Here is a 16304-nt window from a genome sequence, read left to right as displayed (position 1 = left end):
GACAGTGTTTTGTCGTTTTCTTCCCTGAAACCAATGTTCTGGGCAGAAAGGGGGCTGGGTCCTCTGCGTGTTTGGGCAAGTATTAGTGCACTATTGCTGGGTAGCAAGTCACCCTGAAACAGTCACTTGAAACAGCAAGGAACACATTTTTCCATAGCTTCCGTGGGTCTGGAAGTCGGAAGTAATTTGGTTGGGTGGTTCTGGCTGAGGGTCTCTTATGAAGCTCTGGTCGAGATGCCAGCCAGGGCTGCCTCCTCTGATGGCGGGACTGGGGCTGGAGGAGCCACTTCCAGGATGGCTCCCTCGGTTTGCTGTTGGTGGCAGGCTCAGCTCCTCTCCATGTGGGCTCCTCCACAGAGCTCCTGGAGTGTCCTCACAGCAAGGCACCCGGCTTCCCACAGAGCAAGTGGTCCAAGAGAGTGGGGCCGAAGCCTCGTATCTTGTATGACCTGGTGTCAGCAGTGAGAGACTGTTACTGCTGATGTCCTGTTGGTTCCACAGGCCAGCCCTAGTCGGTGTGGAGGTGACTACGCAAGGGAGTGGATACCAGGGGACGGGGCCATCTTGGAGGCTACCCACCATGGCATTTTCACACCAAAGACCACCTGTTGGTCAGAAACACACCACAGCAAAGCAAGATGATGATGGAATGTCAGCATCCACTCCCTCTGCTTCTGGACCTGCCAGGCTCTACCCTGGATCCAGGAGACTTGGGGGGGGGGGGGGTCATGTGAGCAAGGCCTGGCCAATAGCTTCAACCTGGGACTTTTGCTCGCACTAATGGGGAAAGTATGGCTGCTGCTTTTCCCCGGGGTTTGCTGGGGGGCATGTCAGCCTATGCCAGGGGTCATCTTTGTCACTATGCAGCAAGAGCCAAAACAAAGGATGGCAGAGCAAGAGATGAAGAGTGAGGGAAGGGAAGAGAGAGGCAAGGGGAAAGCTCTATTCATCTGACCCGTGATCTGGCCTTGCCTACAGCCATCTCTTCTTCTGAACATTTCAGCTTCAGAAACCAACCCTTTATGTTGCTCGTAACAATTAGGAGGGTGGTTTCTGTCATTCGTAACATGATGCTATCAACAGATGAACAATGAAAAAAACACACACACTCACACACTGGATTTACTCAGCCATGGAAAGGAGGGAAGCGCCTACACTCGATACAACATGGATGGGCCTTGAACACATGATGCCCAGTGAGAGAAGTCAGATACAAAAGGCCACCGAAGTATAAGTCCATTTATGTGAAATATCCAGAACAGGCAAATCCACAGAGACAGGAAGTGGATTAGTGGTTGTCGGGGAGGGGGAGGGGTGTTCTGAGGTGATAAAAATGCTTTGGAATTAGATAGAGGTGGTGGTTCCACAACATTGTGAATGCACCCATTGTCACCGAGTTGTACACTTTAAAATAATTAATTGCATGTTATGTGATTTTCACATTAATATAAAAAAAGAAGAAGACCATGATGCCCCACCGGGCCTGGCCTCTCCCTTCTGAAGGCTCCTCTCCCACCCACACCTGGGTCATCCCAGGTTCTCCAGGGAATCCTCCAGTTTCTACCCCATCTTTTAAGCAAAACAATTTCTCCACCTACATCTGGCCACACCAAGGTATTTGACCTCCCCTGACCGATCCCACCTACTCCATTTCCTCCCCAGTCCTAAATGCCAGATTTTCTTCATACCTGCCTTCCATTAAAAGAAATAGGTGAATCTTTACACACAAATACAGAAATACACCCAGGCACATGGTTGAGGGGGAAAGCCAGATGCACTGATGGTTTAATTCTTTTCTTTAAAAAAATTTTTTTTCTAATCCTCACCTGAGGATATTTTTTCCATTGCTTTCAGAGGGAGTGGAAGGGAGAGAGAGAGAGGGAGAGAGAGAGACACTGATGTGAGAGAGACACATCGATTGGTTGCCTCCCACACACACCCCAACCAAGGCCAAGGTTGAGCCTGCAACTGAGTTACATGCCCTTGGCTGGAATCAAACCCAGGACCCTTCAGTCCTCTAACCACTGAGCCAAACTGGAAAAGGCTGTTTAATTCTTTTCTACAGGAACATAAGTGTATGTCAATGGATAGAAAAAAAATAGGACCCTCTCCAGGAAGCACATTCCCACCCAACCCTAAGTTATTGCGGTGACAGCTGTACCAGGCATTTTACCCCTGCATAACATGGGTCACCATCTTTCCAGTTCCCAACATCCTTTTCCTCACTGTCCACTAAGGAAGTGTCCCATATTTTAGATTTTTGGACATTTCAGAACAATCTAGTCTGCCTGTCTCTGTCACAGAGAGCAATGGGCTCAGATCACGGTGGGTTTGAGTGCTGCCTTGCTGAGATTCCTCAAACTGTCTCAAAGAGAGTCAGACATCAGGCCTCAGTGTCAAGTTTTCTTTAATGAAAAAAGAACAAAGCTGAACAAAAGTCTGGGTTGAAGAGTCATTTCATGAGGCAAAGACCCCCGCCTCCCATGCACCTGCAAGCTCCCCCAGCTGGCCCCAAGGGCATCCCCTCTGGAGGAACAGAAGCAAAAATGGATCCTGGGTCCCTAGCATTAACATGCAGAGGTCCACTCTGACCCTTGGGGGCGCTAGATGCTCTGCAGCATGCAGAGAGCATGATGCAGGTGCTGGCGAGCAGCTGGGGGACAGCCTTGGCTCTGCAGGATCCCCAGCGTGTAGGAGGCACCAGTCTGGCCCCGTTCCCAGACCGTGAGCAGCAACTCTTCACCCCCCCCACTCAGCACCAGTTGAACCTGGTCTCCAGTACAGCTGACCTGCCAAAGGAAAGGGGCCAAGGTCAAGGAGAGAAGGGTTCCCCTGGGGCTGCCCCCAGCTTTGGCCCATCAGAGAGAAGAACAAGTGGACAGGAAACAGAGCTCCCCAACCTGAGTCTCAGCAACTGCCCCACTCCTAGGAACTCAGAGTTGGGAGCCCAGAGTTTTACTGTACAGAAGGGGAAACCGAAGTTCAGACATGACTTCCCTGCCCACGGTGACCCAGTGAGATTGCCATTCTTAATTCTGTGACCTGGGGAATTCCATCCCCTCACCAAGTACCAGTTTCCCCAAGTGTTCTGAAAAGCCATGAAGGCAATGCTCTACCTGAGACCTGGCCCAGCTCAGGGCATTACTCACACACTAGTGTGAACAGCTAGAGTTGTTTTTCCTACTGGAAAAATTTTTAAATAATTACAAATTTAAAAATAATAATAATCATGGGCCCTGGCCAAGTAGCTCAGTTGGTTAGCTCATTGTCCCGATGCACCGTGGTTGCAGGCTTGATCCTTGGTCAGGGCACATACAAGAATCAACCAATGAATGCATGAATAAGTGGAACAGCAAATTGCCAGGACTGCTTAGGAAAACTTCAACTTAAAAATGATTTTCCAAGGAAATGACATTTTTTAAAATCCTTACCCAAGGGCATATTTCCATTTATTTATTTATTTATTTATTTATTTATTTATTTATTTATTTATTTATTTATTTATAGAGAGGGGGAAAGGGAGGGAGAATGAGAGAAACATCGATGTGAGAGAGAAACATCGATTGGTTGTCTCTTGTAGCACTCTGACGGGATGGAACCTGCAACCCATGTATATGGGGAATTAAAACCTCAACCTTTTGGTGCATGGGACGACACTCTAGGCAACTGAGCCACCCAGCCAGGGAAGAAATGACATTTTGACAACCGCTAAATGTAACCACCCATGAAGATGACCGCAAATTACATTTTGCCATTACTTAAACATTTTCTTTTCAATTTTGCAGTTTTTGTACTTAGGAGTCAATACTTTGCCCCCCTGCCAGGAGCCAGCTGTTTCTTGGAGCCCCTCTGCCCAACAGTGTGGACTGGAACAGCCAGCATGGTCCAGGGGACAGGGCTGCCCCCAACCTGCTGATCCCCCAGGGGCTCCTGAGGATGAGGGCCCATGCTCACCTGCACTGTCCCATCACTGAAGAACAGCAGCAGGGCCTGCTGGGATGCAAGGAAGCGCAGCAGGCAGAGGCTGGGGCTGGCAGATTGGGTGGGCACAGGCAGGCCCCCCTCCTGTGGACAGACCCAGCCATGAGGCTCTTAGGGCCAGGGCCTCTCTACCTGCCAGTCCCATTGGCCCCACCAGCCGCACTGGCCCTGGAAGCCCTTACCTGTCGCAGTCGCTGCTGCATGTAGGCAGCAAAGAGTCGCAGGACAGCCAGCTTGGCACCCAGTGGGCTGGGCACATCCCTCAGGGCAAACATTTCCAGCTTCCCTCTGTCAGGCATGTAGCTGACTTGGCTGAAGGTGGGGGCACAGGGCAGTGCTGGCTGTCACAGCCTCTGTCCTGGGGCACCTTCCCATCCAGCCACACCCCCTTGGTCGGTAGCTTTGAAGACCAGTTCTACACTGACCACCCCTCTCTGTGCTTCCAGCCCTGGCCCCTCTCCTAAACTCCAGACCTCTGGAACCATGGACTCGGCCTGTCCAATGAGATCCTGATCAGCCCCCACAGCCACCCTCCTGCCATCGTCCTATCTTGCCCAGTGGTTGCTCCATCCTTCCCACCTGCAAACTCAGTCAAGATTTCAGCTCCCTTGCATCTCTACTCTGCCACCACCTCAGCCCAAGTCCCTGCCATTAGCCAGGGACTAGTCCAGCCACCTCCCCGCTGTCCCCTGCATCACTCCTGCCAGAGAGATCTTGTTAAAAGTGTGAGTCAGATCCCTCCTTCCTGCCCCGACCCCAACAGTGACTTTCAAGGCCACTGACTTCACATCGCCCCTGTCTCCGAGTCACTCACTCTGGAGGTCCCACTGTTCCTCAAGCCCACCATGCTCCGTCCCATCTTGGGGGCCTTTGCACATGCTGTTCTCTGTGCCTCAAATACTGGTCCTGACAGGCTCCATTTCACCATTCATGTCTTACCTGAGTGTCACTTCTTCAGAAAGCCCCTCCACAGCCAGGCTGTCGTGAGCCACCTCTGCCCCCCAATCTGTCACCTCACCCAGTCATTGCCTTCAGAAAAGTGCTACCTGAAACCAACTTACTCATTTATCATTGTTCTTCCCGTGGGGAGTGACTGCCTGTAGGTGTGCACGGAGGTACTTAAATACTTGAGGAATGGGTGAAGAAAGGCGGGAGAGAGCCTGGCTCCCAAGGGGACAGGGACCCCATGACTTACCCCCCTGGGGGGCGCAGGGCCATGTGGGTGCCATCCCGAAACAAGACACCGCTGCCCCCATCCGACAGCTGGTAGCCGAAGCCGTACTTGCTGGAATAATCCACCCACTTGGGGGCCCAGAGGATGGAGCACTGCTCTCTTGGAGGGTCCTGCATGGCTGGGCACAAAGACGAGGTGAACTGAGTGAGAGGTTCTGGTGGGAGCTGGGTGGAGGGAAGGCAAACACACTGGAAATGTTGAGAAAAGTCTAAAAAATAAAAAAACAACTCTTGCCTTGCGGCGGGGAGGGGAAGACTGGGATGTGAGGAATCACTCACTGCCTCTGGAAATGAGTAATTCTGAAATGCCTGCAATGCCCAAAATACCATAAGGCTTTGCTTTGTTTGATTAAAAATATTTGTATTAAAAATAAAAATTGCTCAGTGCCATGTGGGACCCTGTACTGGACCCTGGGAGAGGAAAAAAAGGCATTAGTGGAAAAAAGGGGCATCCAATCGCCAAGGGCAGACAAAACTGTGCTGTCTTGGTAGCATCTCTGAAAAGTTATCTCAAATTCTCTTTTACTGTTTATTTAAAACATTGAAATAGAAGTTGGCTCCAGTTGATAAAACACAAGCTTAAAGTCTGGGTTCTTTTTGTACTACACAATCAGGGAAGGCTGAACAAAGCGAAATGGATCCCATGAAAAAGAAAAGTCTTGGGGCTCCCTCTCCAGGCGGGGCAGGAGGAGTGGGTTGGTGGAGAAAGAGGGTTTGGGAATCTGGGACTCTGGGATATGGGACAGGGTCCCATCTCAGGGGGTGGCTGGGACTTAGGTTCGGGGTTGGTGAAAGTCTGATGTTTCATTTCTTCCCTCCGTTTCTCTCAGTCTCCTCTCTCGTTCTCAAACAGGAGTAGATTACAAATTATAGAGACTCAGACCCTGAAAAGACAAGGATGCCCCCCAGGGCCCTTCCCAACACGTCACTCAAAATAAACATCCACCATAAAGTACATATAAAGAGGTCTCAGAAAGTTCTAGACTTCTCACACAAGGATAGCCTGTATCATGCTATCATTAGCCTCCTTATACAGGTAAGGAAGCTGAGGCACAGAAAGTTAAGTGACTTGCCTGAAGTCACTGTGTCCCGAAACCTCCCTTAAAGCTGTCCCACTGTAGAGCCCCAGAAACACCCCAAGGGGGACCTGGATGCGGACAGGGTGCTTTTCCTCAGAGATTAAGAGACAGGGTGACCCCTGTGGCCTAGGCTGTGCTCCTACCTGGAGGTCCAGGGTTCAGGCAGAGCTGTAGGTTTCTAATGGCCTCCTCCACCTCCTGCCTTGGGGTCCCCTCGAGCCCTGGGGAGACAGATCTATGTGGGGTCAGGGAGAGGAGAGAGGGGAAGGCAGGCCTGGGTCCCCACCATGAGGGGCCCCTCCACCTAGCCTGGCCCCAAACTCTCGCACCTGGGAAAATCTTTAAACCCAGAAGGATTCCAGACTCTGTTCCCATTTTATAGGTGGGAAAGTTGAAGCCAGGAGAGGGGCCATGACCTGACAAGGCACTGTCTTTGTCCCCTGCCTCTAGACCATCACTCCCCACCCATGGCCCCCACCTAGGATAGAGAGTCTGCTCACCAGCCTGATCACTCTGGAGGGTCCCTTGGGTGAGCAGGTGGACAGGGACCTCAGGTCGGGGAGCCCCTTTCTCCAACAGGGAGGCCTGGGGAGGGAGCAGAGGGGGTGAGGGGTGCCCCAGCCCCTGGGGAGAGGCCTGAGGTGAACGAAGGGCTCCAGCCTCTGCAATCTAAAGATACCCTACTTCTCCCTCTCCCTCTGTGTCCCTTATCCTGAGCCCTCACCTCACTGCCCCACTCCATGGAGTCAGGGTCAGGATCATCTTCTCCTGGACATGAGGCCTCGCCGGGAGCGACGGGGCCTGAGGGAGGCACAGAGTTCTGAGGGCGGCAGAGCCTGGCCCCACGGAGGGGCGGAGGGGCGGGGACCCGCCGTCCATATCCTCCTCTGCACTGGGTGTGAGTTGCAGAGCAGGTTGAAAGCAGGGCAGGTGTGTGAGGTGCAGAACAGCTATTGGGCAGGTAGGAGCAGATGAGGGGATGGGTGGGCATGGTACTCACAGGGTAGCTGGCACTGGCTCATTAGCAGCTGGCCCACCTTCCGGAAAAGCTTGCCCAGAGGCTGAGGAATGGCAAAAATGGGTGGGCTGTGGCAGGAGTGGGGTGGCAGCCGGTCCGGAGTGAAACCCTTCAGAGTGAGGTGATAGGAGTTGGCACCCCACACAGGTTGCCTGGTCCCTGAGTACCCGGGCCACCTGGCGGTCCTCACCCTCCTGGACCTTGGCTAAGATGCCCCAGAGAGGGACTCAGGCATCCAGCCCCCAGGGTGGCATCACCTGCTGAACATCACACACCTGTGTGAAGAAGCTGTCCTGCAGTAGGTGGTCCAGGCTGGGCCGCTCGGCTGGGTTGGGTGCCAGCAGGCGGGCAATGAGGCGACAGGCATTGGGCGACAAGTGGGCAGGCTCAGGATAACGGCCATCTCGGATATTTTGATACATCTCTGACAGGGGAGCCACCGTGAAGGGAGGGTCACCAGTCAGCACCATGTACCTGGGCAAGGGAGGGAAGCAGGAACCTGGGTGCCTGCTTGCATCTGTCCTGGGCTGGTCCAGCGTTGGCTCACACCTACCTGTGCACACCTGGCCATACCTACCCACACTGCACATGCTTCCCGCTCACCCACGTTCCCACACCTGCCCTACACCCCCTCCCACTTGGCTATTCCTGTCGTGTTGGTAGATACAAGCAGCTGTAGACACCAGCTTATACCTGTACATACCTGAATGCACCTGTCCGACTTTCTTTTATGCATGTTCACACCTGCTCCAGTCCTGAATGTACTTCATACCTGTACATATGCCCTGCTTTGCCTGTGCACCTAGCACCTGCACACACCTGTCCACACATCTTTGAACATTCAAATCTGACGTCCCTGGCACATACTTCCCCCCATATCTCTGTTCACACCTGCATGCTCAAATGATGGCCGGGGTGTGCTCCTCCCACTTGCCCCATATCTGCACTTACCTGTTCACATCTGTCATGTATATGCTCACACCTGCCTGCCCCCCACTCAACCTCCTGTGTACTTACTCATACCCGTCCTTACCTCCTTGCATGCTCCCACCCGCCCATACCTGGCACCATCTGGATACTCCTGCCCCACTTCCCCAGGCCCAAGCTCCCAGGACCCCACTCACATGATGCAGCCCAGAGCCCAGATGTCTGACTGGCAGGAGTGCCCATTCCTGGAGACAACCTCTGGGGCCAGGAAGTTTGGGGTCCCACAGAGCACTCTGGGAAGGGAGAGTGAGGAGCTCAGGAAGGCTGGGGCCCCCATGCCAGACCAGGTTCTCCTGTGCCCACCCTGAGAGACTGCTCCAAGCCTCCACCCTCACCTGTGGCACCGGCCCCCTGGTCCCACCCTGGCAGCCAGCCCCAGGTCCCCGATCTTCACCTCCATATTCTTATTCAGGAAAAAGTTACCTGCCGGTGGGAAGAAGAGGCATGGGCATAACAAGGGGAGCCAAGTCCCAGCTCCCATGGCCCCCACAGTTTCCACAGCTCCCCTCCCCACACTCACTGAGCTTTAGGTCTCGGTGTACAATACGCTGCTGGTGCAGGTAGTGCAGGCCACTGACCAGGCCCCTCAGGTAGTAGCGTACCTCAGGCTCTGTCAGCGTCTGCCGCACCTCCAGCACATGGGCCAGCGACTGCAGGTGACCCGCAGGCCACAGCACCAGCACCAAAGAGACACAGATGAGCTCAGGTATACTTAAATGGGCAAAGTGAGTTCAAGGAGTCTACGAAGGTACCGCTAAGTTCAGCTGGGGGCATGGGGCATGGCTACGTGCAGGAGGGACACGGGTGAGCACAGGCATGCTCAGGTGGGCCCAGGTACCACAGGTGAGTATGAAATGAGCATGGTGACCACAGATTAAACTGGACACAAATGAACACAGGTGAGCCTAAGTGAGTTAAGTGAGCCTAGGATGAGCACAGTTGGGCCTGTGTGGGCACAGGTAGAGACGGGTAAGTGCAGATGGAATACAGGGGTGGATGCAGGTAAGCACAGCAGACATGGAGGTGTGCAGGCTCCCTCTCTGCCCCACCCCCAGGACACCTTTCGGCTGCAGTACTCCAGCACCATGTATACGTGGTCACGGTCAGCAAAGTGTCCGTGGAAGGCCACAATATTGCGGTGTCTCAGGCGGCTGTGCAGGGCGATCTCTTGCTCCACCTGCAGGCACAGTCCCAAGTGTACACACCCGGCACACATATTCATACCAACAGACATCCGCCCCGACCTCAAGGGCAGGGACCTCTCTGGGAACCCACTGTGGGCATGGGGACCCTGGGCACTGTTGGAGGGGCCATACCTTCCCAAAGGGGCGCAGACCCTGGGCCCCACCTCGCGGCACCACCTTGAGAGCAAACACAGTGCTGGTGGACATGTCGGTCAGCTTATAGCAGCGGCTGAAAGCACCCTTCAGGTAGGGATTCACAAGCTCAGTGGCCAGGTGGCCAGGCTGCTTCTCTCACACACACACACACACACACACACACACACACACACCCCTGAGACACATAAACACACAGCTCACACCCTCTTACCTGGACACTCAAAACAACACGTGGGAACAAACAAACACAGAGACACATGCACTCAGGCAGACACATCCATACCAGGCACAGGAAGCAGATATGTGTAAGGCATTTCACACACACGCGCACACACACACACCTGGAAACAACAGGACAGGGTTTCGAGACAGGCACAGGGACCCATCACACACTCGGTGGCAGCACACCCACGCCCATGGACACACCACTCACCCACACAGCACGGCCCGCCAAATACCGGTTCCTGCCACGCACCAGGCGCCCAGACCAACGCCAGACCCCAAACTCAAGCGGACACACAGCACTCCCAGAGACAAAGCCCAGGGCGCAGGGGGAAAGCTGGACTAACGCCGGCTCCGCTACGCTCAGGGTCGCGCGTGCACAGCCCGCCCCGCCCCGCACGGACCCCCGCCCGGGCCTGCTCAAGACCCTTCGCCGCGAAGTCGGGGTGAGGGGTCCCCACCTTGCCGATCAGCTTCCCGCGCTTGTAGACGCGCCCCGAGCCCGGGTCGCGCAGGAAAGCAGGGACCAGCTGGCGGCAGCTGCGCCTCCGCCGCCGCGGCCCGGGCTCCATCCCGGGGCCTGCCCGGGGCGGGGCGTGGGCACCGGAGCGGCCTCCCAGCCGACCCCCGCGCGGTGCCGCGCCCCGCCGCTGCTCCGGGCCGCGCTGCGGGGGGCGCCGCGGGGGGCGCGTCTAATTGGCTGAAGGGGGAGCGAGAGGGCAGAGTCCCGGTGTTTGGGGCTGGTCTGGCCCCGGAGGGGGCGGGGGCGTGGGGGGCCCGTGGGCGTGCGGGGTGCCCCGCCGGCGAGAGTTCCAGCGCCGGGAGCAGCGCTCACGCCCGCGTGCCAACCCAGTTCGCTCAGCCTGGCTCCTTCAATCCTGCGCCTCCCGCCAAGCTGCGAACTGTCAAAACGCAGTTTTGCTGAACCTGAAACTAAGTCCCAGAGGGATTGTGTCATTCTCTCGGAGGCCTCCCAGGGAAAGGTGCGTGGGGCTGGGGCTTGGTGGGCTCTCCCCAGAGTGCGCTTGAGAAGTGAGCCTAGTCGTTCTGAATGCCTGTGACTAGGTCTTTTCTGCAGGTGACGCTGAGGGGCTTGATTACACGGGCCCTGGGGGACGCAGCAGGATTCAGAGGCTGAGAAAGAAGCCCAGGATCTCTGGGGCTGAGGCTGGTGGGGAGGGAAGTGATGCCTGGGGCAGAGACCCAGAATGGGGAGTGGCTCCTAGTTGGGAGGTGTCATAGGAAGGACACTTGACAGGATTTAGAAATCGATAGGTGGAAACAGGGGTTTATGATTCCCAGCAGGGGCTGCCAAGGAGAGGCAGTCAGATGGGAGGACAAGTGGGTAGGCTCGACCCCCCTGAACACTGTGGGAGCATCTCTGAGCTGTGGCCCAACTTCAGTTCTAGGCACTTTCCTTGCCTTCTCTCTTTTCACTGTTAAACCAATCCTGGGACATGGGAACTGGCCTCTTCCCATTTTACAGGTAAGGACACTGAGGCCCAGGGAAGTTAGGTTGCTTACCCTGCCAAAAAGGGACAGTGCTGGGTTTGAATTTGGGCTGCTGTCTCTGGCCACCTCAGTATTAATCCCCAAATGTTACATAACAAAATGAATGGGGAGGGGTTAGCAGGGCTCCATGTAGCTGAAATCAGACATAGGAATTTTCCAGAGACCAGATTTCGGAATCTGGCCCAGCCATGCCACCAGGGACAGGAAACACCTTCTGAGTTGTCACATGGTCTTGTGGCACTTGCTCCCCAAGCATTTGAGGGAGCAAGATTCAGGGACCTTTTTGGGGAGTGGCTTCAGCACCAGGTCCAACGGGTTTCAGGACAGTGAAGGGGGTCAGCTGGCTGTGACCTGGGAGCTGAGTCCTCTGATAACGGGAACCAGGTGCAGTGCGACAGAAGATGGACAGCGGGGCAGGGGGAGGGGTGTCTATGGGTCTGAGCAGTCATGTCACTGTCACCCTGGAATCTATGAGGGCAGACAGCTGGGTCCTTTTCAATAGCACACTTCCATCCACATGCTAATTCAGGTATTTACTAAACCCTTAGTGTAGGGAACCTATGCTCAAGACAGGCCCACCCAGCCCTCCTGAAGAAATTGCCAGGAGATCATCCAGACATAACCTAGGGGAGGGGTTCCAGAGTTGAATGTGAGTAAGCCAGGACCCCTTCCTGGTAGTGGCTTGTCCTGGAGGTAGATGCTATTCTTAGACTTATGTTACATAGGAGGAAACTGAGGCTCAGGAAGGCACATGAAAGACCAGAGGCACTGGGCTGTGGCCAAGCTCTGCCAAAAGTGTAGGTCAGTGGGTCCAGAGCCTCTGCCCCTCTAAACCATCCCCCCGGGCCTCCTGGGAGGGAAGGCAGAGCCCACATGCTGGAGCAGATGGCTAAGGCCACTGAACCCCCAGAAGCTCCCTGGTGGAGAAAAGAATCTGGATTTCCTGGCCAGGTGCCACAAAGCCTGCCTGTCAGCTGGCCCCTCGGCACAGACACCAGTCTCCCCCACCTCTTGGCTGCTCACTAGATTTTCCTAGTTGAGCCTCCAGCACGGGGCTGGCGAGATCTCCCCTTCTCAGTCTGCACCTCCCTGAGCAGGTACCTCCCTCCCCTAGAACTCTAGAATAAAAAAACCTAGAGTAAAATGAAAAAACATAGCTGTTCACAGCAGCATGATTCACAACAGCCAAAAGGAAAAATCAACTCGAATGTCCAGTGATGGATAAATGGATAAATTGTGGTTCATCCACACACTGGAATAATATTCAGCCTTAAAAAGGAAGGAAACTGACACTTGCTACAATATGGATGAAATTTGAGGACATTATGCTCAGTGAAATAAGCCAGACACAGGATAAATACTATGATTCCACTCATATGAGGTCCCTGGAGAAGTCAAATTCACAGAGACAGAAGGTAGATGGTCAGTGATAGGCTAGGGGAGGGGGAGGTGAGAAAGTTAGTGCTTAATGGGACAGAGTGTCAGTTTGGGGAAATAAGAAAGTTCTGGAGATGGATGGTGGTCATGGTTGCACAACTTAATGTCTCTGAGCTGTGTACTTAAAAATGGTTAAGATGGTAAAGCTTATGTTATGTGAATTTTGCCACAATAAGAAGAGGAAAAACATTAGATTTCCCACTCTACTGCCCAAAAAACACAACCTTAGGGGACTTACTAAAACCCCCATTTTAGAGATGAGCAAACTGAGGTGCAGTTTAGGTACTGATCACAGGATCAGTTTTGCAAAGGGTGCTGCCTGGCCTCCCATGCTGACCCCTGCCCAGGGTCCACAAAGCTGGGTGGATGTCACAGACTGGAGCCCAGGCCTGGTCATCCACCCCCTGAATCCCTGCACCCCAGGCCACATCTTCACTTTACCTCCATTCTGTTTTCTCACTGACCTGAGATAACTCCCCAGACTCAGCAGATTTCCCTGGAGAAGTGCAGGAAGCTTCGCTCAAAATACCTGCTGCAGGTGAGGGGGCAGCTGCTGAGACAGCATTGGGCAGCCAGACCCCCAGAGGTCTCCCTTGGAGGCTTGAGGGGCTAGACTTGAGGGGCTGGGCATGGGGTCAGCCTGGGCACAGTCTTCTTCTCACAGAAGATACCAGGGTGGGACATGAGGGCAGACATGACTCACCCTGGCTCCAGGTACTTCTCTGGTCTCCTGTCCTTCGAACTGCAGTGGACTTCCTCATGCCTGTCCTCGTGAGCTTAGCCTCTGGGGACAGGGCCTCATGAGCAAAGCCAGCAGGAGGGAACCCTGCCTCTGTGCTTCAGAAACCCCATGACTGCGGCAGGGCACTGCCTTGACACTGGCCCAGCATTGTGGGTGGGGGAACTTGGCTTCTACTGGTCCAGGATTAGACCTTGTCCTTGCCTCTCCCAGCCTCCAAGCATCCATTGTTGTTGGCTCCTTCCAGAAGCACCACCCTCTCTGGGTCATCCCCGTCTCAGGGTCCTTAACTTAATCCATCTGTGAAGTCCCCTCTGTCACCTTGGCACCTTCTGTGAGAAGATTGTGCCCAGGCTGACCCCATGCCCAGCCCCTCAAGTCTAGCCCCTCAAGCCTCCAAGGGAGACCTCTGGGGGTCTGGCTGCCCAATGCTGTCTCAGCAGCTGCCCCCTCACCTGCAGCAGGTATTTTGAGCGAAGCTTCCTGCACTTCTCCAGGGAAATCTGCTGAGTCTGGGGAGTTATCTCAGGTCAGTGAGAAAACAGAATGGAGGGGAAGTGAAGCTGTGGCCTGGGGTGCAGGGATTTAGGGGGGTGGATGACAGGGCCTGGGCTCCAGTCTGTGACCACACACCCAGCTTTGTGAACCCTGGGCAGGGGTCAGCATGGGAGGCCAGGCAGCACCCTTTGCAAAACTGTGATCCTGTGATCAGTACTTTTTGGGGAAGGGGCATTATACTACTGATGACAGAGGGTAGTCAGAAACTTCTGTCTTTGCAATTTTCTGTAAATCTAAAATTATTCCAAAATTTAAATTTTATTAAAAAAAAAAAAAAAAGAATTAGGAGATAATTACAAGAAATTCAAGCAAAACCTGGGCTAGGGTCTAGGCCTGGTCACAGGTTGGGGGACTGAGACGGCACTGGACGCGGGGCCTCTGAACCTCACAACCACCCCCTCCACCTGCACCAGATATTTCGAGCCAAGCTCTGGGCCTCTTCCTCTGGGAATCTACAGAATCCAGCTGACTTATGTTCAGAGGACAGAGGTGGAGGCCAGAGACACAGGGAAGACAAAGACTGGAGGAAGGACCCAGGACTCCACACCTTCGTCCCATCCCCACCTGTTGATTCCACAAGTGCTAAGTTTCTCATGCAGAGTGCAGTGCCTGCTGTATGCACTTTCTGCAGGATTCAGCGCCTGTTGCATACACTTGCTGTAGATAGAGTACAATGCCTGCTATAGATGTTCCCTGTAGAAAGTACCTTCTGTAAACCCTCCTTGCATGGTAAAGTGATTTCTGCATGCACTCTCTTCAGGATACAGTGACTCTTGTAGGCACTCCTTGGAAGGTTCAATGTCTACTATATGCACTCCCTGCACAGCAGTGTCTGCTGTATGATACAGTACCTGCTGCATACGTTCACTACAGAGCATCATGCCTGCTGTATAGGCTCCATGCAGGACATAGCGCTTGCTGTATGCACTTTTCGCTGAGCACAATGCCTGCTATACACACACCCAGCACAGCACTGTGGCTGGGGCTCGGAGAATGAGGCACCTCTGAGGGGGATGCAATTGTCCACTCTGTGGAGTCCCTGGGTCAAACCTGATTTATTTCTGACAACTCCCAGGTCCTAGTCCATAGCTTGATACATAATCAATGCTCAGACGAGTGTGCCTGCTTTCATCGTCCCCCCTCCCTCTCCCGCCACCCTCTCTCCAACCTGTCCAACCATCCTTAACCTCATTAAGGTCACAACTGCCTCCACCGATGCCAATTCATTGGTCCACTGGTCCACATCCTCTTCTTGCCCACACAGGCTGTACCTTTCTTCTCCCAGAAGCCCTGTGTGGCCTCTGGGACCCCACACCCACCTGTTCTCCACCCCCTGCCCCTTTCTATCCACACTCACACTCTGTGACCTCATCCATGACATTAAACACTCCCATGTGCCTAGGATACCCATGTGTCCACCTACACCCAAACATGACCCCTGGACTCCCAGCCTCTTCTTGGTAACCCACAGACATCTCACCACAGAGCCATTCAGAAGTGACCACTGGACTCATCCTCTCCCCTCAGCCTGCCCCTTGAAGTATATGGGGCACCTTCTTTCACCAGCCACTCAGGCCAAGATTCTGCCTCACACCTTCCCAACACTTCCCTCATGGGATCCATCAGCAACTCCTGCACACTGGGCTCCCAAACAGCTGGAAGCCACCCACTGCTCTCACCTCCACCCACACCCTGGCTCAGTCCCTGCCCAGAACACCCGCTGCTGCCTGTCACCATGTTCCTGGCCCCTACTCTTTCCCCCAGGGATGGTTTTTCCAAAACTAGAACACCTTCTTCCACCTCCCAAGGCTCCGTTCCTGCCTCTGACCTCATCCCCTCCCCCACTCAAGCCACTTGCTCCACACACTCCACCTCCTAATTGTATTCTTAGTCCAGCCTCAAGGCCTTTGCACTGGCTGTGCCCTGTGCCTGGGCTGCCCTTCCCCTCACCTCCTATAGCAGTCATTTCCTCGGTGAGGGCCTTCCTGATATTCCCCACATCTGCAGTGGGCCTGGGCTGTCTCCTCTGAGCACCTGATCACAAGGTGAGATTTTACCTACCCAGGGTGTAGGTAAAATACATTGGGTGGTTCACCAATGTATTGGCACATAGTAGGTCCTCAATAAACGTTGAAGAAATAAATGACACTGCGTGGCTCTGTTCTCAGCTGCTCCAGGCTGCTGGAGTGCAGACTGGC

General features: G+C 54.2%; 1 protein-coding gene across 2 annotated transcripts; it reads right to left on the bottom strand.

Annotated features, from left to right (window-relative positions):
* Positions 1–2396: 2396 nt before the first annotated feature.
* On the bottom strand, positions 2397–10432 carry PLK5 (polo like kinase 5 (inactive)). Of its 2 annotated transcripts, none has more exons than XM_087815990.1 (15): positions 10322–10432; positions 9615–9722; positions 9359–9475; positions 8819–8948; positions 8634–8721; positions 8436–8531; positions 7587–7785; positions 7294–7420; positions 7018–7094; positions 6794–6878; positions 6437–6514; positions 5177–5333; positions 4164–4293; positions 3955–4089; positions 2397–2789 (listed from the first exon to the last, which is right to left on the bottom strand). In XM_087815990.1, the coding sequence occupies exons 1-15, from the start codon at positions 10430–10432 to the stop codon at positions 2604–2606; spliced, it is 1824 nt and encodes a 607-aa protein (XP_087672116.1). In that variant the 3' UTR covers positions 2397–2603. The 2 variants fall into 2 exon arrangements, with proteins under 2 accessions (XP_087672116.1, XP_087672117.1); XM_087815991.1 differs by having other exon boundaries at positions 3955–4065.
* Between the last annotated feature and the right edge of the window lie 5872 nt (positions 10433–16304).

Source organism: Miniopterus natalensis, chromosome 4 (genome assembly GCF_054644295.1).
Source record: "Miniopterus natalensis isolate mMinNat1 chromosome 4, mMinNat1.hap1, whole genome shotgun sequence".
Taxonomy (NCBI): domain Eukaryota; kingdom Metazoa; phylum Chordata; class Mammalia; order Chiroptera; family Miniopteridae; genus Miniopterus; species Miniopterus natalensis.
This window is presented reverse-complemented; position numbering and strand designations above follow the sequence as displayed.